General features: G+C 48.1%; 1 protein-coding gene across 3 annotated transcripts in view; it reads left to right on the forward strand.

Moving 5' to 3' along the window:
- The first annotated feature begins 3,596 nt into the window (after positions 1–3,596).
- The window catches only part of LOC108497338 (galactosylgalactosylxylosylprotein 3-beta-glucuronosyltransferase 1-like), a 28,789-nt gene continuing 8,129 nt past the window's right edge, over positions 3,597–24,256 (forward strand). The window contains exons 1-3 of one of the 3 annotated variants that reach the window (XM_017814881.1): positions 3,597–3,678; positions 22,687–22,835; positions 23,226–23,764. In XM_017814881.1, coding sequence (XP_017670370.1) covers positions 22,724–22,835; positions 23,226–23,764 — 651 coding nt within the window. In that variant the 5' untranslated portion in view covers positions 3,597–3,678; positions 22,687–22,723. Of the gene's footprint in view, positions 3,679–17,218; positions 17,240–22,686; positions 22,836–23,225; positions 23,765–24,256 lie in introns of those variants that run through there. The other 2 variants (XM_017814882.1, XM_017814883.1) reach the window with 2 other exon arrangements.

Here is a 24,256-nt window from a genome sequence, read left to right on the forward strand (position 1 = left end):
TGGGCATGACTCTTGACTGACCTTTTCAGTAGGTTTCTTGCCCAACTCCATACCCTCTCTCTACCCTCCTCTAGGGCTGCTGGCAGCTCTTCCTCACCTTATATTTGTGAAATACAGCATGCCAGCCAGGAATCAGCAATGGCCCTGCTTGCTTCTTCCCTGCCTTGAGGGCAACAAAGAGGCAAGTTCTCAGCACAGCTGCTAACAGATGCGTATCCACAGCACAGCATCACACATACCCACAGCTGAGGACACCAGCAAGGCCCCTGCTGCCCTGTAGCCAAATCCCTTGTCAAAAGCAAGGCTGGGAAATGCAAACAACTCACTCCCCCAGTCCTATAAGGTGCCTCAGACACTCGTAGTGCCTGCTTGTAAGAGCAGCAGCAGCAGGAATGATGAGCCAGGAGATTGGGGAGCAGCTGCAGCCACTCAGCCCAGATGGAGCAAGACCTCGGGAGGCTCATAGTGCCGAGGCATAGCTTCCTTCTTTGCAGCATGAGTCAGTGAACATTTTCCACAGCATCTCCTGCCCTATGACTTACTGCTGCAAGGTTTGGGGATGTGGTCTGTGGGTCTGCCTCAAGGCTGACACAGCATCAGGCCCCTTAGGGCATAGCAGTGAAAAAGCAAGGAAAGCAAATTGCAGGAATTGCACACAGATTGCAACAGTAAGCTACCCTCTCCAGCAGCATCTCTCCCAGGATCTCAAAGCACTTACCACTTGAGAAGAAACTTATCTTAGTGGCAACCTCAGGATGGAGATTTCGTGGAGTTTCACATCATGTACTTTCAGTGGAGGAAGTGTGGGCAGAGAGAGCGGCAGACAGCCTACAGTGTGCCAGGGAAGAGCTGCCACCCAGAGCACTGCAGTGTAGATTGGTGCATATGTCTGTGCTGGCCACAGCTGTGGTGGTGGTGGAAGGAGGAAGGTCTTACTAGGGCAGCAACTCCACTGCCATGTGGCTAGGAACACAGACTGCCCCAGGCATTGCTTTCAGGAGGGATAAAGAAGACTATAATACACTGGATACTCCACTGTCTCCTCCAATAAATCTACTCTGGATGCTCTAGCCAAGAAAAATATCTCTGTACAGACCCACCTTCCCCAGAACTGAGTCTCATTTCAGAAGTGCACAGCTTTTGCCAGGAGCCAGCTCTGACGAGGGGTGGGGGGAAAGAAGCATGATCCTGAACTGCTGACCCTCAGCCCCTCCAGTCCAACCATAGGATGGACTAACTAAACTGTGGCTCTGTGTGTGGCAGCGAAACAGTCATGTCAAAAGTTGTGGATATAAAAAGGGAGAGCCTGGAGCATGAGTAAGTAAAGCCCGAGTGGTATGGGCTTCCAGAGTTTCCAGCAGCCTTGGATCTGATCTCTTCCTCCTGCTTCTGCACTCCAGAGAGAACCTCAGAAGTCAAAGTCCTTAGCCGGCCTCTCCTAGAGAGGTCTCAGGGTTAGCGTGTTCACCCGAGGATTGTCTCCAACTCACTAACCACCCAAGTTGTCTGTGGCTAATAAGCAGTCAGTTATCTCCTCTGTGAGTTCTTTCTCCAGCCACAGGAGGATAAAGTCTCTGTGTTATCCCAGGGAATGCTGAGAGACTCAATGCCTTTCAGGCATAGGCAATCAATTTCCTTGGTGCAGGTTTTCCTAAAATCAAGGTGCTGCAGAGCTGGAGCACCCCAGCTGGCTAATTCTTGGAGCAGGATAATGCTTCTGCTGGCAGTGCAAGAGTAATGCAGGCTTCTGCTGAGCCATCTGCGGGGAAGCATCTTGCCATTTCCTGACACCCACATGCTGGCTTTCAGCCATGAGCACACAGAACTCTTCTGGGCTGACCATACAACCTGTGGACTTCATACTTCCAACAATGAGCTGGGTGGGTGGGTGGATGGATGGATGGATGGTTTCCTCCCATTAAGGGCAGCCTGAGATGCCAGAGCATGATAGTGCCAGCCCTCAATACGCTTGGTGAAGGGCAGCAATTCATGCCCTGCTCTGGCCAAGGGAGAGGCGCAGAAGGACATAGCCTGTGTCTGCACAGCCATGAGGACATCAGTGGTGAGCATGGCAGTAGTCCTGGGTGCTGAATGCATCCCCCTCAGAGCATCCCCTTGGCAAAGGGAGAAGCAGAAGAGCGAAGGCACTGGCACTGGCCTGCTTCTTTGCCCATGTCGGGTTTTCCTTTGTGTTCCACTTTGTAAATGTCATTTGGGCTGTAAAATGTCACTTGATGTCTTTCTTTCCAAGATGTTTTCAGCAATGACTGCTCCAGAAACATGGCCAAGACCTGCCAGTTAACCTGACAAAACAGACTTCTCTTGTTCTTCTCCAAGAGCCTCAAAATATTTTGCCCCACTTAGTGTATCCCACAGCAGGAGCTTTGTTACCTGAAGCCAAACTTGATGAACAAGTTCCCACCTGAGCCTGGGACTGTGCTACCTTCTATGCCTAATGGTTTGCTGAAAGCAAAGAAACTCCTGAGATATGGCAGTCACAACCCTCCTCGGAAGGGTAAGGGAGGGACAGATGTGTGCTGTGCAGCCCAGTGCAAGGTGAAGGCGGGAAATTAGCCTCTTACAGCAGGACTGAGGTGTGACAGCCCTCACTTCTGCCTTTTGTGCATTCAGCCCCAGCTGGGAGGCTGAAGGAAGAGCTGCTTCTCACATGCCCCCTCAAGCAGCATCGTGACTTTATGGCCAAGAGACACAGTTCCTAAGGGAGGCAGGCAGGGGAAGACTGAAGTGGGACCGTCCTCTGCGGCCACATAACCTGCTCCGAGTCAGAGGCTGCCAGACAAAGCGTTTGCTGTGTCTCTTCAAGTGGCCAGAGCAAGAAATGGTCCAGCAGCTGCTGCAGTGGGAAGTGGTTGCACCAGCACTCTTGCCCACCTCAGGGAAACTGAGGCACGCAGCGGCGATGTGCGCCATCAAGCAGCAAGTGAGGAGACCAAATCGCAGAAGCACAGTGGTCCCTGGCTTAGGGCTATGCCCTCTAGGTTGCCTTATCAATAGCCAACCCTCACGGGCAGTAGCCGTGGCAGGTGGCTCCTTCTTGCTGCAGTCGGAGCGAGGAATCACTCCAACACCCGGTTAGCGGCAAAGCGATCCCTCCGGGAGGAACAAAAAAAATCCCAAGCCCTCGCCTTCAGCGGGGAGAGCAGCGGCCGGGCCCGGGTCAGGGAACCCTCCCCCTCCCAGGGTGCCCGGCCCCGCTGCGGGCGGCGGGGGCAGCGCTGCGGCCGCGCCCGGCTCCGCTCTCGCTTCCCCCGCTTTTCCCGGCTCTGGTGCCCTCCTCTCCGCTCCTTCCCCCTCGCCGGCTCCGCTCTCGCCCCTTCCCCGCTTAAGGCGGCCCCGCGGGATGCGCGGCGCGCAGGAGTCGCTGCGGGCGGCCCTCGGCGCTCCCCCACCCCCGGCGCGGGGTGGCCTTAAATCGGCCCCGCGCCGCCCGTAGCCGCATCGCCGGCGCCGTCTGAAGGCGGGCGCCGCCATCCGCCGGCAGCGCCGACGGGCCGGTCCCGGCTGCCATCCCGGTGCCGGTCCCGGTGCCAGTCCCGCGGCGCAGGGAGGACACGCCTCCGCCCGGCGGCGGGCGATGCTCCCCCGGCAGCCCCCGGCGCGGTGCCGCCCCGCGCTCAGCGCCCCGGCATCTCCGCCGTGACCGACCCATCTCGCCAGGTAAGCGGGAGACTCGCGCTCGGGCATTGGGGTTTTGGGGGTGGGGGCAGCGCCGGGGATACAGGGGTGACCTTGCGGTCCCCTGGCCCTTGGCGCTGGAGGAGTGCTCTGCCCTGCGACCGGCAGCGGGGTTCCCGAACTTCCTCCCTGCTCAGCGCCCGAACATGCTCCGCTCTTCACGGCGAGCCCCTGTCCTTGCATCTCCCCACACCTTGGCCCGGGCACCTTTCAGAGGAGCGACATCCCATTCCCAGGCTGGAATTTTCCAGCTGTGGGGAGATGCCCCCATTCCTAGTGTGCGTCCACCCGGGAATCTCGCCGCCGGGATCTCCGAGCGATGGTACCCAAACGCGGGTCCTGGACACGCCACTGCTCCCGGAGAGGTTTTATTGCTCCTCTTGGTGACAAATATCAGGGAAGCCAAAGTACAGAGGGGCGAAGGGGTTTGTGTGCAGGCACAGGCAGGCTCGGTGGCAACCGAATTCAAGTGGACATATCCGTCAGGGGCTCTGGAGAGGTGGACTGGGAGAGGGCAAGAGAAGGAGGGCGGGGAAGGGCTCTGCCCTTTTCACCCCAGCTGGCACACGTGTGTCTGCCGAGGGATGCACTTGCTGGTTTTCTGGAGCAGAGTTTGGGGTCTATGTTGCTAGATGAGTTGGAAAGTACTTTTTTCAGCATCCTACTCCTGCGACTCACCCATCCAGCTTCAGGCCAGGGGAGAGCAGGGGTAGGCTCAGCAGCTAGTGCATGACAGGGAGAAACCCCTCAAGGTGCTGCAAATCTGGAGAGAAGCAGCTGTTTTCTCCATAACTCTTTAGGGGAAACTGCCAAGGGGCAATTTCTGTGCGTCTGGAGAGAAGGGGTATTTGAATCAATGGGGCAGCACCAAGCATCACCATAGCAGAGCAGTAATGACAAGCAATAAATACCTGTCCAACAACTTGAAGTCCGCACAGCTCAAGGAGTGAATGGAGGAGAGGGAGCGATGCAGCCTCTGCAGGTGCTTTCAGCTCATTTCCTGGACCCAGTTTCCTTGTGCAAAGCACGTATGTGCAGAGAGTGTAACAGGCAACAGCGGCTTCACAGACAAGTCTGGTCACTCACCTCTGCTTCGCCTTAAATCTCATCTGGTGCAAAAAGGGAAAAATGAGTTCACGCCTTGCATCCCTGGATAGCCAGCAGAAGTGCAAGGCATTGACCTTGCTAGCCTCAGACAGGACTAGGAACAGGGACCATATCACAAGTTGGGAGACAGGTGCACAGAGACAGCAGGATGGGAACTTCACAGAAGGGAGGCCATCGTTTCTCTGAAATTAGATACCTTGGTAGAAGATTATGGGGACCTCAGTCTCAGGTAATAGGGAGGGTTACCGGGCATGAGGGGGGCACTGGCAGAGCTGTGTGTGACACCCTGTGTCACATCTTTTTGCAGCTCTGCATGCTGCAAATCCCCTTCTCTTGATGCCTTGAAGCAGGATGTGGGGAGCTTGATGACTTTCGGTTGGTGCTTGCTCCATGGTTTCCTGGAAGCTCTCTGTTAGCAGGCATGCCTTGGACACAGACCGTGCGTGAGTGCCAGTGGCTGAGCACACGCTGTGTCTGCCTGCTGTGAGGCCAGGAGCTCACTGACTGTGATTCCTGCCCTCCCTATCTTCCAGGAGCAACTTTGGTGTTGCTTTCAGAGCACTTCAGTCTGCACTGAATTAAGGCTCTGCAGGGCAGTTAATGTGCAGAGGTAGATGCGCTGAGCAGCTAACTTGTCGTATCGGGTGTTTCAGGAATAGATGAGATCAAATTAAAGCTCTTGGCTTCTTTGGCATTTTCAGTGTAGTAATAATAATAATAATAATAATTGAAAAATCATCTAGGCACCCTTGCAATCCCAAAGCAATTCAATCAGCCGACACAGAGCACAGCTGAGATACAGCCACCTTTGTAGCCAAATGCCTCAGTTCGATTTGCAAGACATTTTAGCAGCCATGGGATAGAAAGCAAAGCAGTTGGGCTGAGGACACTTGCTCCCACGGAAAAGGTTTTAACGAGAAAAGCTCCCGCACCTTTGGGCTTTGTTACAGTGTCATTTGGGAAGACTGTTGCCTAGGGAGCTGTACAGAGCTATAGAGCAGCTAAATGTACACAAGAGATAAAACACTTTCACAATGTACAGCCCTTAAATTCATATTCTTTCCACGGTTTGGGAACGTCTTTGTGACTATTGCCTATGTCCTCTAATGCCATCTTCCCTTCAGAGTGTCCGAGGTCATACTGGACAGCTCAAGGCTATGTCTCCTATGTAGCCAGCGTCCTTTCTTCTTGCTTATGAAGCATTGGTAGAGGTGCTTTTTGGCAGGGAACTTCCCTCTGCTTCAGCAGCAGGCCAGGAGATGTCCCTAGTGTCTGAGAGCAAAGTCATACCTAGCTGACAGCTTGCTGGCAGGAGCCTGGATTGCATTCACTCCGGCCGTACCCCTGGATAGCTTTCCTCCCCTCTTCACCACAGTAGTCACCTGCCAATAGCAGTGCCCTGCACATCCTCATGTTTCTCAGTGCCTTCATAGCTCCAGCCTCTGCTGCCCCTCTCCCTCAGGGTGCTGGTGCTGCAGGCACAGTCACCTCCAGCTTCTCACCAATGCCTCGGGAGGCAATGTTGCTGTCCCAGCCATCAGAAGCCACCCCACAACCCCATCCATTTCCAGGAACTACTTCCAAAGCCTCTTCTTCCTCCTCTTCAGCTCTCTCAGTTGTCTTTCCTATTCCCAATATTTGGGAGCAATAAAGACATATGCTGCAAGCCTTCATATGTGTGCCTGCAAGGGATGAGACATTTGATAGGCTCCAAAGATGCCCTTTACTAAGCATGGAAAATTGCTCTGGGAAAGCTCTGCAATTATTCTGCAGGATGTACACAGGAAAGATGATATCTGTCCCCTTCCTCTTTGTATCTAATTGTTCCTAATAAAAGAAGAAGCCTAAAAGGGATGTAATAAGCCGGACTGGAATCCAGGTCCCACACACCTCCAGGGCCCTGGAGAAGTCTAGGATCTCTCTGCCCTTTTTGCTTCTGGCCTTTCTGCCTAATAATAAGCATTATGCTTTTCTGCACCACTTCCCATCCCGAGATCTGAAAGTACTCCACATATGTGATTAAGAGCACTCCCTGCCCACATACAGAGCTGTTTGTCAGGATGACTACCCCCACTTTACAAGGGAGACACTGCAGCTCATCACGTCAGAGCTGAGACAGACCCAGATCATCTGTCTCCCAGGCGAGGCCCCTGCAACTCTGAGAAGCACTTGCTGGGAAGAAGCTCAGACTGACAGGACTGTGATTTAAAACCAATGAATACTACAAAAGACTAATAAACACAGGGCACAATGAGACCTGTGGCTGTCAGCACCCTCCTCTTGGGTGCAGGCAGAACTGCCTAAAGCCCGCTCTTCGACAGGGACGCTGGTCAGACCCCACTGATTCCTTCAGGTTGGGATGTGCCTCCAAACTGTGCCTTGATCCATGGTCAGCACACTTATAGAAACTTGGTCCTTTAATCTTTCATGCTGTTTTAGGCTGTGCAGGCTCATAATTAAGAGCTTGAAGTCTCTTCTAGTTTGCTCTCATGTGACATTAGTGCTCCCGAAGGTCTTTCCTTAAAAGCTTGAATTTATCTACTTTGCCAATGTTCCCAAGTGTTCAATCAACTGCCTTGTTGGCTTACTTCACCCTGCAGTGTGGGGGGCTGTCTGAGATCCTTCTCCCTGAGTTGAAAACAGTGCACTTTGCAAGTTCCTCAGATTTATAAAACGTGAGCCAAGTTTCCTCAGGAGGCACAGCTTCCCGGGACTGAGACACAGAACTGGGATCTACAGCTCCAGCACAGGGGCCTTTAGATTTTGTTTGCTGCTCATCCCTACTCCTATCAGCTAAACCCACTAATGCCTAATGCACATAGAGACATTCCTTAAAATGGGGTTGGTTAGCTCAGAGACACAGTTGACAAGGGATATTGAGGTGAAAAACAAAGCAATCAACAACATGGAAGAGGGAGAATGAATGCTTCTTTATATGGCTTTTCTCAGTAAAGGAACTGGAGTGCATCCAGGAAAATGTGAAAGGTAGCAATTTGATGATAAAAGTACGTTTTTTTCCCCTGCTGTGATAGTGACATAAGGAACTCGCTGCTACAAGATGCTTCTGGTGCTGAGTGCAGGATTAAGAAAAAGAGGAGACATTTTGATGGATAGTAGATCATTTATCACTGGACAGGTCAGTCCATTTGAAATAGATCTAAATCTTCAGGCTTCAACCCCTCACAGCTGCCGAGCATAGGATTTCTTATATCTTCTAAAACCCACAATATTGATCAATGTAAGAGAAAGGACAAAAGGATAGAGACATGTTCAAGTGAAGATCACTGGGGCATATTTTAATTTCCAGGCAGAAGCAAAAAATATGTATTTTCCAGCCTGTGTGCTGACACTTAGCTCTCATAGGTTTGGGTTTGTCAGCTAAAACAGGTTCACCTTAAGTTCTGATGAGACTTGAGCTGGTCCAGTGGTGCTTATGTTGCCACTTTCCTTGCCTGTGTTATGGATTTTAACAGACTGGAAGCATCCTGGCAACTTTGTGTGGTGCTGGTCTATCAATAACACTGTATTTCAAAAGGAAATGGTATTGTTCTATTATTTGGATGTTACCTTCTGGCAAGGAGAGCAAGGGCATTTATTCGCAGTACAGCCAACCTCTAGACAAGCAAGTGCTGGGATTACTTGGAGCTGAACAGGGTTAGCAGTTGGGCAATCTCAGCTCTGGATAAAAGATTTTAGAGCAGCAGTTCTGTAAGTTCACGGTGGGTCTGTGTGTGGGAGTACAGGGCATGTGGGAACTGTGATTTGCTAAGCAAAGCAGGATTGCTCCTCGACAATCCTTGTATGGGAGAACTTGGAGAAAAAGCCAAGAGCAAGGCAGGCAACAGTACCTTGCAGACCCTGCCTCCCCTGAGACTATGCTCCCCATGTGGCATTGCAGGGCAGCCTGGCTCCTAAAGACACTGTGTTTAAGGGCAGGGGTAGAGATGTGATTTTAGCAAGGTCCTCTGTGTCCAACAAAAATCTCTCAGTACTTCTTGATAGAAACAGCACAGGTGGTCCTTGCCTGACAGAAGCAGAGGTTGCTGGCTCCTCTCCCCCTTCATGCCCCAGGAGTTAAAGTAAGATACTTTAATATTCATCTTGCCCTGACCCTCCCTCATTCTGAAACCATTCTAAAAACAGTTGTAAAGGGGTATTTCTCTTATGACTGTAGATTTAATTTATTATTATGGTTACATCCCTAGCTATGGGACAGACAGCAATGCTGGGCTTCATGAAAGCCCTGGCTGTGACCACAGCAATAGGACTGACATTCACCGGGGCAATACTGCACCAAGTGCTATGTCAGAGACCAGTGCTGAGTGAGCCTGGGTGGCAGCAAGGGATCTTGTCCTCTCTGCAGTGCTGGGGTGCCTTCCTCACTGGAGGTGGTCCAGTCTATTGCATTCATTGTGTCCTCCCCTCCATTTTCTCCAGCACAGATTGCCGGGGTGAACTTAGCTTTCTCCCTGCTGATACCTCACCCCCTGGATCCTTCCTTCTTGAAGCCCTTCCCCCAGCCCAGATCCACACAAAGGTGAAAAAGAAGGAGGAGACGATGATTTCCTGTATCTGCCAGCTTCTCTCTCCACCTCTGACGTGAATGAGGCCCTTCATGGTTTTCTCTTGAGCAAACACAGATGCTTTTGTTTTATGGGCTGGTGGGATGGGATGGAATTAATAAATCAGAGAGCCAGTGCTGTGCTGCCACATTCCTGCAATTTTAAGGCAAGATCACACACACAAAAAAAAAGCAGAAACAAAATAGGCAATCTCTTCAGAGAGAGCTCAGATGATTTGACTGTGCCTCTTGCTTGCTGTCCCACTCGATCTCCTGCTCCCTCACTCTTGTTCATTCCTCCTCCTCCTTTCTCCTACTTTCTCACTCCCATTAACCTCATTTCTTCTCCTGTTCCCTCTCCTTCCCTCAGGAACCACTTTCAGTCGCACCTTAGTATCTCACCTACACCCATTTTTCTTCCCTCACCTTCCTTTCATCTATACTTCCCTTACCTCTACCCCACAGTAAGGTGCAACCAAGGCTTGTACATCCAGGTATCAAGTTCAGTGTCCTGCATGCAAGTCCAAGAGCCAGGAATGCCTCAGCTTTTATACTGTGGACTGAAATGTCCACTCTTACACCTGCTTCCTCCACCCTGATTCATTTGCTCTTTGTAAGGAGAATGTTGCTGCCTGAGAGATTCATTGAATTACTCTGGGAATAAAGCACACAAAGTATTACTGTTCTCCTCTCTGACATGGTATTTAATAGTATTCCTGCAAGCAAAATTGGAGCCTGCCCCAGAAGTAGCAGACCCTTTTTGTCCTTGAAGGGTAACCACAAATGCTTTGTCTAAAATTAATTCTTTTGAGCCCAATAACAAGTTTTAACGTCTATACTTGTCTACCATCAGGTGGTAAGGGGCTAGGAGAAGACTTTTTTTCTGCCCTGTAATTAGCTGACTGTATGTGGGGCTTCAGGAGGGCAGTGCAAACCATGTGGTTAGTACAAACTACCGTCAAGGGGCTGAGACAGTTTTTATTCACTGCTAGGTTTGTTTTTTCTCTAATGAGCTGAGGCACTTGAAAGTCATTTCCCCAGAGTGCTTATACATTGTTGTGCTTATCTTACCTGTGGGGGAACTGAGGCACTGAAGCAGGTGAAACGATTTGCCCAGATCCACATACTGACGCATAGTTGAAGCCAGAAAAAGAACCAAGAAATCTTGTTTCACAGTTGACTGCTTTATCCTCTGGCCTTGGAGGAGGCCAGCAAAGACCTTTATCTTGTTTATATGAGTGGATAGTCATTCCAAGAGGACGCTGGGGCAAGGGTATCTTTCTGTACTAATATGTGTCTTAATGAGTCCTGTTGCTAAGCGGCTTCAGTGATAGATCATGCATCTTCTTCACTAACCGTTGAAATAATTTTTTAATCATTAAAGCTAATATAGAATCCTCAGAAACATCCAAATCTCACAGCAGGGGCTGAAATTAGCAAGCAAACAGAAACCAAATCATGATTATCCCTGTGCACCTCTACAAAGCCCACAGGCAGCATCTGCTGAAGTCAAACACGAGCAGGGCTGAGCTGTATCTCAGGGCTGTGCTGGGCAGTCAGAGGCAAGCTGGCAAATCCTACCGCTTCAAGGTCTGCATCAAGCTTCTTTCCTCCCTCAGACGTGTGCCAGCTCCTCATTTTGGTGGAGCACTAGGAAAGGAGGTAAGAGTATTAACCACTGATCCCAGATAGCTGAGGCATCTCCTGGCAGATCTTTTGGAAGGGGAAATTATTTGCATTTTGTCGAGTGCTATTAAGTGGCAAATCTCAGCCTGGCCAACATTGTTCCTCCATCCTGGTTTTTTCTTTTGTTTTGTTTTTTCCCTTGAAACCACATCCTCCATCCTGCTCCTGTCAACATCTTACAGCCTCTGTTTTGTAAAATACTAGATATTTCAGGTGTCCTCTTCAATCCAGTCTCCTGCTCTTCCTTCACTCACACCTCTGCCCTCCACCGTGGGATACTAGCACCTCTTGCACTGTATCAGACCATAGTCTTCTCCACAGCTCCTCCAGTGATCCCAGTGTGTTTTCCATTCTGGTTAGCAACTCTTATGTTGTTTCCTGTTTTCCTCAAGTCTACAATGGTCGGCTGCATGTTTTCAAATTATAACGGGAGCTTTCTTTACAGTAGAAGTGAAGTTTCTAACTTCCATGTTAGAATAAGATTCTTGGAGCATTAAGAAAAACACAACAGATCTCTTATTACTTGATATGCATCAGCAGCTCCATTACAAGGGAAGTCAGAGGACATTGATAAACACTTTGCTAAGATCATTACCGCTGACCTCTGTGTTAAGAAGACTTTTGGGGGTGAATATAGTTTACACCAATAGTTTACAAACCAATAGTTTACAAATCTTTGGGAAAGGATAATTTAAAATTGCTCTTTCCACCTCCAAGAGTCTTCATGCATGAAGTCTCTTGTCACCCGCTTGAGAACAAATCCTATACTGTTCCTGTACCATGCCCAGTCTCCCCACTTGCCCTCCCAGTCACGTTAGTCTGTTAGACAAATTCTGCACCCTTCATCCCACCTAGTACTCTCTTCTGGAGGTGCTGCAGAGGACACGTGGTTCTCCTGTCAACACCAGCTCCCATTCAGTGGTAGATAAGCTGCCATCCCAGCAAGTTTTGTTCACAGTACATCAAGCCGAAGCCACGCTTGGATTGTAGCTCCCTGGAAGTCAAACCAAGTCCTGGAACTGTTTAACACTGGTACAAAATAATCACTAAGCAAGATTTCTGCTTCTTTATGCTCCCTTCTGCAACACACTTACTGGAGTGATAAAATCTGATACTAAGTATTTCTTTCCTAACACCAGTATGGGTCCTGACCTGAGCATCAGGACAAACACAGATGGCCTACAAATTAGTTACAGCAGCAGGAGCAGAAGTCCAGTTTCTTCCTTCTTCCTTCCCAAGAGGTTTTTCGATGTTTCCTCTGTCTAGGAAGTGTTGCTGGTCCTTCAGAGTTATTTTTTGTGGAGCTGGTAAGGGACAGACATAGTTCACATGTACATGTGTAAAGCTAGGAATGCCTCACCTGACTTCTTGACTTCCAGAAACGTCCTCACAAAGAACTGCTTTTGGTCTTGTGATGCTGTAGCTCAGAAATACCAAGGTGACTGTCACGCTGAGGACGCACAAGACCACTGTCGACAGAAGACCAGCACGCCAGGCACCAGCCAGAGATGCAGGGTGTGTACACACTTGCAGGGGTTTGGGAAGGATGTGGGTGGGAGCAACCTTAGTAACACCATCCTAAGTTTAGCCCAGTTTGGGTAACACCCAGCATTGCTCTGCTGGGAAAGAGCTGATAAGTTGAAGAAGGAGACTTTACTACAGACAGAGAAAAAAGGTTGTTAACAGTCACTTAATATACGGAATCTAGTTCAGGACAAAATCTGTGAAAAGCAACCAGAAACGTGCTCCGGGGAAAGGAGTTCATTGTCTAGTAAAGACAAATTGGCCCCTTGTTTTAAGGCATTTCTGAGTTTCCAGAGATCCAATTTCTACTTCTGCAGCTGCCACTTTTACCAGCATCTCTGTGTGTGGGGAGACTACACCTTGATCCAAGGCACACAGTTTTTTGATAACCAGAGCTACCTTTCCTCCCTGCAACACAAGGAGAGAGCCAGATTCACCCCCAGAATCAGGACAGATTCAGATCCACCTCTCAGATTTACAGCAGCGGCCCACTTTTAATTTTAACAAGAAACCATTCTTTGACCTGATGTTTCAGGCCAACCTGATCTGCCTTTGAAGTGAGCTCCAAGGGCTCACAAAGTGCAGAGGAGGGTCCAAAAAAAGCCTAGTTCATCTTTCCTTTCCAACCAGAAGTATCTATTCATGAGTTATTCTGTCCAAGGCCAACTGGCAGGCCATGAATGTGGAAGGAAGGTAGGAAGGACAGCACGGCCCAGAAACCTTGACTGCAGAGGTGTAAGAGCTGGGGAGAGGCATCTCTCAGATTTTCTTGCTTGTATTTCTGCAAAGATGATACTTCAAACTCAAGAAACAGACAGAGCAGGCAACTTACCAGGTTGGAGGGAAGCATCACCCACTTATACATCCAGGTCTCGATCAGCCTGAAGCACAATTTCATAGGTAAGCCCACAAGTACAATACAGCATAGGCTGACCTCCCTCTCAAGGGAAGGTTCACAAACACTGCATGTAAAGATGACTCTTAGACCTGTCTGCTTTCAGGTGCAATTAAGGAGCATGGCAGAGAGCAAGCCCTGTACAAGCAAGCCCTATGGCAACCCTATGCACTCTAAGGGAGAGATCAGAGTTTGTCTCTTGTGCTGAGAGCTCGTCTGCCCTCACAGCCTTCCCTGCCTTCCCAACAGACTCTTCCATTTTCACAGTGCAAGACATGGAAAAGCAGAAAACAAAACCTACATCTTTTTTTTTCTAGTAGGCTTGGATTTTTGTCAGAAAGGGGCACTGACTTTTGCTACTCTTCAGCTCCATCTGTTCACCCAAATGGATCCACTGCTTACCTTTTCTACAAAATAAAACTTATTTCAATATCTTCTGGCAGCTGCTGCCAGTGTCCAAGTTAGATATTTCAACTACTGTGCTAACTGCTCCCGTGGCATTCCCAGGAGGTGGGAATTGCATATGGGTTTCTTGATACCTTGGCACCTAATTCAGATGTGACCTGCCTGTAATCCAGAGTCAACAGCTTCCCTGATAGGACAGGGAAGGACAGCAGGGCAGCCACAGCAGGACACTGGCCATCACCTTCCTGTCCCTTCTTTCCTTCGCAGTCTTCTCTTTTTATTTCACATACAGAAGGCAGAAAAATAAACACTGTTTTCTGACTCTAATTTTCATTTTACTGTTTCTTTTAATCGAGCCCAAGCTACACAGATCAGTTGTGGCATTGAAGGTACAAGTCAAGCAGCGGACCATAACGTATATCTATTGCAAAAGACAATTCTCTAGGTGCCAATTTATTTCTCCATTCTACATTTGTTTATAAAAATGTCTGCATGACGCTCGGATGCCGTGCAGCAAGTGGCAAATCTAGTGAGTGCTGATGATTTATTTGGAGGAAGAAATCAGAATTAGCATTTTGGACCATCTCAGCTAGTTACAAAGCAAGTGTATTTCACACAGTTCAGAGAACTGCAACGGCAAAAATGTCCATCAGGGAGACCAAAGTGATGTTTCTCCTCTTTTTACTTCTCACACAACTAACAACTGCGTAATGTGGTAGCAACTCATCGGGGCTGGTCAGTGTCCTCTCTGTGCTAATCTATATGGAGCGGCCACCCACAAAAACATTCCACACAAATTTGATGTTTTCTTGGTGGTTTTATTGATCACATAACTCAGCCAGCACTCTCAAATAAAAACTCGGGGGGATTCTTACCTTTGCATTGCACTCACTTGCCCACAGTTCTTCCATGCAATAATAGATCTTGACTTCAGATTCTTCAGGGTGCCAGCACATACATGTAACCATTAAAATGTCAGTATTCCCACAGGGTTTGGGAACATATTCATCTACATTGATATTTTAAATGGCATAATCGCTGTTTCACTCATTTGCACTCTGAAATCAGCCAGAGCAGCTTCTCCTTTGCTTTCTTTTGACCTCCTTAGGGCTAACCAGGAAGTCCAGCAGGGAAGAGCATTTCAACATTGCCTTTGAAAGCAGGAGGAAAACAAGCTGTCTAAATCAATCAAGGGTGTGCATTAGTGATAGCATGTTCCTCTGGAGGTCTGCATTTGATGTCATATTGACACATAGCTAAGATCAAAGCCTGTCTCTGCATCCTGGCTGCTACCACAGGAACAGCATTGGCCTTTGGGCCTCATATCTTTAGAAGGAGCTTTGTGATCAACATGATTTTTTTCCTCCCAAAACAAGCACCTGTGGAATATAATTATCCATCAAATAATGCCTAATGCCTTTTTCTCTGATAAAGTAATTCCTCTCCATCTTTGAAAATGTTCTGGAAGGAAATACTATGGGTTTTTCCTTTCTGCTTTTGTAAGAAATCTGTAAAATGACAGCTCCCACTCCTGCTGAACAGGCATCAGCTGTTAACTCAGTAGGGAAAGATCTGAATGAAATATACAGAAACTTTGGAACAATCCGCTATTGTTTTTGCTTCCTTAGAATTATTTTGCCTCCTTGGAAAAAAAAGAAAAAGAAAAAAGCCCTTTTTTGTTGGCTAATGCAGATATTGGGCTGATTCATGCTGATATGTTTGGAATGATTATTCTGTAATAGTCATCAGCGTCTGAAAAGGACTTCAGTTCTGCCAGAGCTCAGCAGCAGGGGAGAGAAGCTGACGTTTGAATAAGCCCCCGACTTTCCTTTCAAGAGAGGATAACTTCAAGCTTAGAGGTCTCTCAGGAGACAGCTAGCTTTCTCAGGAGACATCTGGTACCACCTGCTTCTCTTTAGGCCTGAGTTACTAATCTTTCTCCAGGTATTTCTGGCATCCCTGGATTACGGCTCTGCAGTGCAGGGAAATTGTGATGGGGCAGAGGGCTGTGTCCCTCAGAGTCACAGCCCACCCTTGCCAATGCTCAGGGGGCAGGAAGGCAGTGACAGGTTTCATGGGTCGATCATGAAGGACATTTGGGTCTCAGCTGATTAAAAATAGCCTGGTTTAGACCTCCTTTTTCAGGCTCCGGAAGGCTCCCTGCGAGGATGAGTTTTGCAGCCAAGTTCAAGGTCTAGCGTTTATCCGAACTGGGTTATCTCCATTCCTGCTGATAGCCCAGATAGTGCCTGGATACCCTTGATCTACCTGGGGATAGCAGGCTGAGCCACGTGCTGTCTCTAAGGTATTGGCTCCCATGGGACATAGCCAGCAGATTTAATTAGCTTCGTTAAAGTTTCCTTTTTGTTTTCTGTTGAGGTTTTTGAGCCTTTCTTTTTTTTTTAAATTGGAACAAAGCCCTGTATAAAGCATCACCCTCCTCCAGTCTGTGCTCCCCCACGCAAGCCACATGTCTGGGATAAGGATGCTTTTGGGAAAGGCACCATGCCAAGCTGTTTATGGACCAAGACTGGAGGAAGATTCTTGACTTGTGTTCATGTGGGCAGTGGAGGGATGGGGGGGTGTGCATAGTGTATTCCCCAAGGACAAGTCTGGTTTCTGGGCTGAAGTAACTGCGCTCCCATAGGGTGAAGAGATCAGAGCTGGCAGCAAGAGGATGAATCCTTTCTTTGCATCTGAGGAAAAGGCAAAGGAACTTGGGAAGGGCAGCTGTTTCACTGGGAGTGACTCACTTCCTGGGGAAGTTGTCCCCACAGGAGCCTGCTCACCAAGGGACAGAGTATAGATGGGGCTTAGCCTTGAAACCCCACAGCTGCTGGTAGTTCTGCTCTTCCTGCCCTGGGGAAGGACCTGGCCATCCTTCCCTGTATTGTTTTATTATTTGTAGTTCTCTGATTTTTGTCTCTCCAGGGGACTCAGTTAATTTTCCCTTGCCCTCTGTCCCCACAAGTGGTAGAGAAGTACTCACCTCATTCAGATGGCAGGTGTCACTTGCCTGAAGGCATTCACAAGGTCTGCAGCAAAGGGAGGATTAAAACCCCTAGCAGAAGAATATTCTTCCATCTTCAGACAGAACCACAGTCTCCTGCATTGCCTGTACTACTGGGAGGTCAAGATCCCAGTTGTGGTTTAGGAGAGAGCCTTTCTCTTCCCTGTTCCATGCACCTCTCCTATGAAGTCATGCTGAAAGAATTGAGATTGTTCAGTCTGGAGAAGAGAAGGCTCCAGGAAGACCTTAAAGTACCTTCTGGTACCTAAAAGGGGCTACAAGAGAGCTGGAGAGGGACTTTTTACAAGGGCGTGTACTGATAGGACAAGGGGAAATGGCTTCAAACTGAAAGAGGGTAGGTGTAGATTAGATATTAGAGAGCATTCTTCACTTTAAGGGTAGAGAGACACCACCACAGAGAGCTTGTGGCCGCCCCATCCCTGAAAGCGTACAAGGCCAAGTTGGATGCAGCTTTGAGCAACCTGGTCTAGTAGGTGTCCCTGCCCATTAGATGATCTTGAAGGTCCCTTCCAACCCATATCCTTCAATTATTCTATGATTCTATGACCTTTCAAAACAGACATTAATACATCTTTCAGATGCACAAATTCTGCTCAATCCAAAACAATCCATGATTCCATAATTAACATTTCCCTTCCTGGAAAAAAATACTCTTCCTTCCTTTTTTTTCCCCTTTGTTTTTCAGCCACCCAGTTCCATCAGAGTTTAGGGGAGAAATTGCTATTTATTGAGTAGAAAACCAAATTTTCCTTTTCTCCTTCTCTTTCCCACCCCCACAAAAAATACAGCTGACCATGAATCCTTGGGCACTGTCCTTTAGATCTAGCCCATCCTTTCTGTCCTACAATGATGCTATTCCTGTAGATCTGTCTTGGGGTCAGAGGAGTCTCACTACTGAGAAATGTCCTGTGTGGCTGTGTTTGCACAGTAATTACCCTTGCTTATTCCAGAGCAATAACCCATTCCACCCACTTCTGTGGTTCCTTGAATCCATCCTCCCACTTTATCAAGCGCATCTGAAACAGGCAGGCAGCTGCCTGGTGAGGGGAAGCGCTGCAGCATCTTGGCCTGTCTCGATTTTAAACACTATTGTAGTTTCGGCTGAGGGCTCTGATGGGCCCGAGGGAATGGGGGGAGAGGGGACAGCAGCTTCCTGTGCATTTCGGCAAAGCAGAGACTGAGCCGGTGCTGCTCACCACAAATACCGGCTCTGTCATGAATTATGCATTCCTTGTTTAAAGAGAGGTCGCTCTCATCAATAATTGAAAGCTCCCTGCTCTGCCTTCAGCATCACATCTCCCACACCGGGAGTTAGGGATCTCATGAAATCTGCATGGACTTCCTCAAGGTGGCTAGGGGCTGATGGAGAGAGGCAGCAAACTGCAGGCAAAACAAACCAAAAACCCTGCTGACAGTTTTAGTGCATGAAATTAAGAGTCATCTGCATCTACCTGCAGCTCTGCTCCAGTTCTGCCCCTCACACTCCTCTCTCCTCCCCTCTTCACGCCTCTCTCCTCCCAGGGTATGCACAGAATGGTAGGCTTGCAAACATGGTACAAACCGAGATAAGCGAGTATTTCTTGAAACTTTCGGCTCTGTTAGCTGAGACTAGTTTGCTTTGAGTGCTTGCCTAGAAAATCTCTACACTGGATGGTGGGATGTTCCCAGGGGACACTTTGAACCTTGAAATTTGTCCCTCTGGGAAGATAATGATCTTTACAGCCTGTGTCTCCAACTATAGCTGTACAGTCCTGGGGCTGGTTAAGCATTCAGGGTCTTCTAAGCCTGGCTCAGGCAGACTGGCTGCCCTGAACCAGAGGCTGCAAAATCACCTTTCTTGCAGACCAAACTTTTCAAAAGGTGTCGTTCCTATTCCGGATAAGGAGGTGGAGGGCAGAACCAAAACCTCAGAACAGAACTACCGAAGCCCATGTGACTCTAATAATTTCTGAGTTATCAAGGAGGATGCCAAGGAGGATTGAGCAGCTTTTCAACATGGCTGTAGGAAAATTGCAGGCACCTGAACTCATATGTCAGCCTGATAATCTCCGGTCAGCTGGGTCTCTCCCTAACTTTCACCTTTCTCTGCCATTCACTCAGCATGTCCTTTCAAACTCCTCTGCAGTTCAGGGAGAAAATCACTGCCTGGGTTGTTCTCCAACCTGGAAACCTTATCCCTCTCTCAACATCTGGGATATCCTGCCTGTAACAAATTGTTGGTAATTAGTCAACAGCAGATGAAGGGACTGGTCACATGCAATGCTCTGAACCTCGGCCAGATCTTACTTCTCTTCAGTATCAGTCTGGGTCATTCGGCTCTTCCCACTGTGTGCTTCTCTGGTTCTCTTCTCCTGAATCCTTTCAGATTAAGGCCCCCTGCATCAGCACATGAGCCTAAACGGAGACTGAATGGTGTGGTATCTCAGGAACTGAGAAGTCTGACAAAGCAGCATGAAACAAAAGCAGTACAAGAAACATTTTGTCCCTATCATGCTCAGTTTTGTGTTCTGTGTGTGTGTTTGTTTATTTTTTAATGGAGAACAGAAGATTGATGGATGAAATTAAGAAGAGGGATGTGTAATTGGAAAACAGCTCAAGAAGGCTACAGGCAGCATATTGAAGGCATCCATCAAACATCCAGCTAATGTTGTTAAGGGTGTGTAACACAAACAAGGGCTGCAGAAGACACTAGGGAAAAAAAAGAAAAGGAAAGAGAAAGGGGAATAGGCAGGACAGGAGGAATAGCAAGGGAGAAGTGCCAGCAAGAGAGTACAATCAATAATATTTGTATTGCGAGCACATCCAAAGACTCCTGTTGGGATCAGTGCCGGACTGTACAAGCACATTAAGGGATAGTCCCTGCCCTCTACAGCTTAAACCCAGGAATTACCGGATGATCGCTGGAGATGGGTTTAGATGATCACAAAATTTTCTTCTGATCTTCAATCTCATTTAATAGGATCTACTCTGAAAGAGTTTAAGGCAGAAGGAAGGTAGCTGGTTGTGCCAAGAATACACACAGTAATGCTTGCCAGCAGGCATGCAATTAATCTGAACCACTTAGGAGACTTTGTTTTTAATTATAAAAAGTAGGTAAAAATATGTGCAGTAAACCTCTGTAAGCCCCACTGGGGCCATCATCAGGCTATTCAGAGGCATTGAAATGTGACTGGGTTCTGATACTGTGTTTTCAAAAGGATAGGCTGATGCTTTAATGGACCACTTTGTGGGAAATATTCTATGCAGGGTGGACATTAAGAGAATGCAAAGGGCCTTTGTGTGGGAAAGGATAGAAGACAAAGGCTAAAATTATTAGTAAGCCAGGGGATTCCTTCAGTCCTGGAAAGAGGTAAGGAAAGAGACTCTTAAGGATTGAGATAAGGCGGGTGAAAGATGTAAGCAACAAAGAAGGGCACAAGCATGATGGATACAGGGGAGAAAGTGGGGGAGAAAAGGCACCATTTTAAAGAGAAAATAAAGTATTTCAAGAGAAATTTTTTGAAAATGGGGTTAAAGTCAGCTCCTCTGTAAGGTTCACAAGTTACCCAGGGCTTTATGCAAGGCTTAACTTGTTCAGCATTGCCTGCTTTGGAAAAGTAATAGAGAGAAGGTGCATGTAGAAATAAATGAGCACAAAGCACCAGGGGAGTTGCACACACAGACAGCATCTCCACTTGTTTGCAGTGTTCGGGAAGCATGAACAGGGCTGGCTGGAAGGGGGAGGAGGAGAAAGAACTAGAAAGGGAATTCGTTAAAAAAATCTTCTAACTCTGATCCATTCTCCTCTATGCTCTCTTGGTAACACAGCTGCCACTGCTGCCTCCTCCTCTCCTCCCCTCCAGAAGCAACCTGAGTTTGCAGCAGTGGCAGGCCTGCTGCATAGAAACTGTGTCTGTATAATTAAGTCCTTTTATTAAAGGGAAAAAGCACTGGCTGCCTGACTCTACTGCAGGGACATTTGTAATTGCAAGCTACCAGAGGAAGCAAGGAGCTTCAAGGAGCCTGAGTGGACCTAGGTATCTGCTATTGTTATTAGCAATTTTTGGATTTCTTTTGTGGCTCTGTCTGTTTTCACAGCCATGAACGACGGAAGCTTTACTCTGCAGTGCTGTGTTAGGAAGAGAAGGTATTTCCTGTAGGGAAAGCAGCTCCTGGTGTGGGTAATATCATTCTACCCTGTGTCCAGCCTGGATCTGTAGCTTACCAAACACCTATGCCTTTGGCATTAGAGCTTGAAGGGGACTCTTGTACCTGCCTGGGACCCAGTCATCAAAACCCAATGAAGCTATGCAGAGCCAGCATGTTTGCTGCACAAGGCTCCTGCTGGCATCACCAAAACACTCCTATGTACCCCCAGCCACACAGGTTCCTTGGCCCACTTCTTCACCAGTTTTTGATAGCTTGGAAGTAGAGAAATGGGCACCATGGTGTTTACTGAGTGAGTAGGTAAGAAACATTAGAGATTATCACCATGAATGGCTGTTTTGGGGAGCAGACAGTGGAAGTAGATTCCCTTGAGGGATGGCTCCAGTGTGGTACCATTGGTGCCAAACAAGGAATGAGCTTGTGTAGCAATAATTACCTTAACAGGGAATGCTTATGTGCATCCACTTGAAGATTTGCTGAGATGTGCTAGTCTTCTGTCAGATCTGGCTGAAATAGGTTTGATAGTTATTGGTGGTAGGGCACTAATGAGCCCTGCAATTGCATAATCCTTGTTTTTTCAGGACACCAAGGTAAAATGTCAGGGAAACAATTAAAGATAGATTCTAAGAAGGTCCCAGAGGATAAATTTAGAATAGCATCTCCTAATAACTTCCAGGAGTACCCTGTGGCTGCTGTCACTGCAAAGCAGAGCCCTTTTGAACTACTTGTCATGTTTCTTCTCAAGTCATTCTCTAAGGCTGAAGCAAGGCAATCCTTCCCATTTGGACAGATGAGGAGCTGCTAGACCCAAATCCTTGACAAGGAGTTGTCTTTGAACAATATGTGCCTAGGTCCCTTTGAGGACCCTGGTTTTAGATGACTGGCCTTCAGTAGACATAAAATTCCCTGGCCTTCAGCCCAGGACAGCAAGAGGATGTGATGGGGCTTGCTGGATACTCTGAAGTCTGTCATTTGAACTAAGTGCTGCAATGGCCGAACACTGGAAGCCAGAAGGAGAAAGTGATGTGGAATAATTAAACTTTCAGTAGGCATCACCAGCACTGTGGAATAACCAAGGCAGAGATTTCATGGAAAAGTTAGTAGGTGATAATATGCATCCCTGATTGCCTCAATGCATCTGCATAAGGAAGATGAATTAAAACCACAGAGATGAAAGAGATGCTGGCTATCTTGAGGATGCCTGACATTATTTGTTTTCTCCACTTGCATATGGAGGCACACAAATCTTTCACACAGTTTTAAAAAATTGTACAAAAGAAGCAAATTAAATGGTCACCACAAAGCTCAGGAATGAACACAAGTGCCAGAGAGGGGGCAAGTAGCAGTCTTCTCTGGTTTCAGAATCAGCAACAAGAACAACCCTAAGTTAAGGACAGTGGGTTCACCATGGGACAGTGGAAGTTCTTTATAGCAACATAAATAGCTGAAAGCTTTATTCAATAGCACCAGAGTTGGCCAGGGCAGCTGGAACATGGTTAGGGCCCACAGTGTTAATGGGGCTCCTTGTAAACTTAGACAAACACTTTGCTGAATCAGGGCCAAACATTTATCATGTCTCCCTGCATTTGTGATGATTGATATTTTGGAGGCCTTACTCTTTTTCTTTTCTGAAAGGTAGAGAGATGCCTGGGCATTGGAAGCTCCCTGCAGCATGCTGAGGAGACGTAACCTTCTTACCACGCTCCTGATTGCCTTGCCATGGGCTCTTCTCCTAACCTTGTGGCACCAATACCCAACCACCCACTACCTCAGCCTGCTGAGAAGTAAGTGCAAGAGTTCTGCTGTCAGTGTGCTGGTGGTTGTGATGATTTCTGGTTCGAATCCTGGTGGGAGATGCTCTCTAGTGGGATGGGTTAAACAAAGATATGGTTGCCTGAAGGCCCCCTAAGGGTTTGCCTGCAGTAGGCACATAAACTGTTCTTAAGAGCATGTTAAACATGTATCTTAGGCTAGCTTTGGGGAGAGGATGCTGATGTGCTGAGCACTGACTTCAGACAGATGTGTCCCAATCTCCTCCCTGAAGAGGAAGCAGCCCTGCAGTTGTTAGTCCTCTAACATCTCCTCATTCTTTCCTCCTTTTTCTTCTTCTTCTTTTTCTTCCTGTTCCTTCCTTCCTGCCTTCCTTCCTTCCTTCCTTCCTTTCTTCACCCCAGAAGAGACAGATGAGAACGTGACCTCTAAAGTTCTCCTCAATGGTACGTCTGCACTGAGAGAAGAAGGCTTCCCATCATGCACTCGGCAGCAGCAAAGCATAGGGGCTACCCCTAAAATCATCCAGAATTATGTGTACTCCAGGCCTCCCCCGTGGTCAGACACCTTGCCAACCATCTTTGTTATTACCCCTACCTACACCCGGCCGGTGCAAAAAGCTGAGCTGACCCGCCTGGCCAACACCTTCCTACATGTACAGAACCTGCACTGGGTGGTGGTGGAAGACTCGCCGCGGAGGACCAACCTGGTATCCAACCTGCTGGAGAAGGCTGGGCTCAACTTCACCCACCTCAATGTGGAGACGCCCAAGAGCCTGAAGCTGGGTCTGTCTTGGATCCCATCCCACACCCCAAGAGGGACACTGCAGAGGAACCTGGGGCTGCACTGGCTGAGGGACAGCTTCAGCAACACTGCACCACCAGAAGGGGTGGTGTATTTTGCTGATGATGATAATACCTACAGCCTGGAACTCTTTGAAGAGGTAAGAGACATAAAATTGCATGGGGTAGAAAAGCAGGATATAGCTGCAGAGCCTCTTAAGTCCAGTTGCACTTGCAAAGACCTCTAAGGGAGTTCTACCACATGGACTTTTATCATCAGCTGGGAGACGAGGGCTCTGGCATGCTGCCTGGAGCTCACCTCACCCACTCTGCACATAATGCCAGCTAGGTATAGGGCAGATGCAAACCTACAGCTATGCAAACCCAGGAACCACGCTTCAAAGGGCTTAAAGAGCAAAGAGCATATCTGCCATGGTACGGGCTGCAGATGTGAATAGTCACTCACACACCGTTGCACCAGCTAGAGTCCCTTTTGCAGGGGACCAGAGGATATATACCTCAGAATTTATACTTCACCACAGGGACAGCTGACCTAATTTAAATAAGCACCAAAGACATACTTCTGGCAAAGCATAAGTCTGCACTGTTGTAGGGGTGTGATGGGTAGGGGATGGCAGGAAAGTTGTCTGAAT

The sequence above is a fragment of the Lepidothrix coronata genome, unplaced genomic scaffold (assembly GCF_001604755.1).
Source record: "Lepidothrix coronata isolate B3197 unplaced genomic scaffold, Lepidothrix_coronata-1.0 Scaffold46, whole genome shotgun sequence".
Classification (NCBI taxonomy): Eukaryota; Metazoa; Chordata; class Aves; order Passeriformes; family Pipridae; genus Lepidothrix; species Lepidothrix coronata.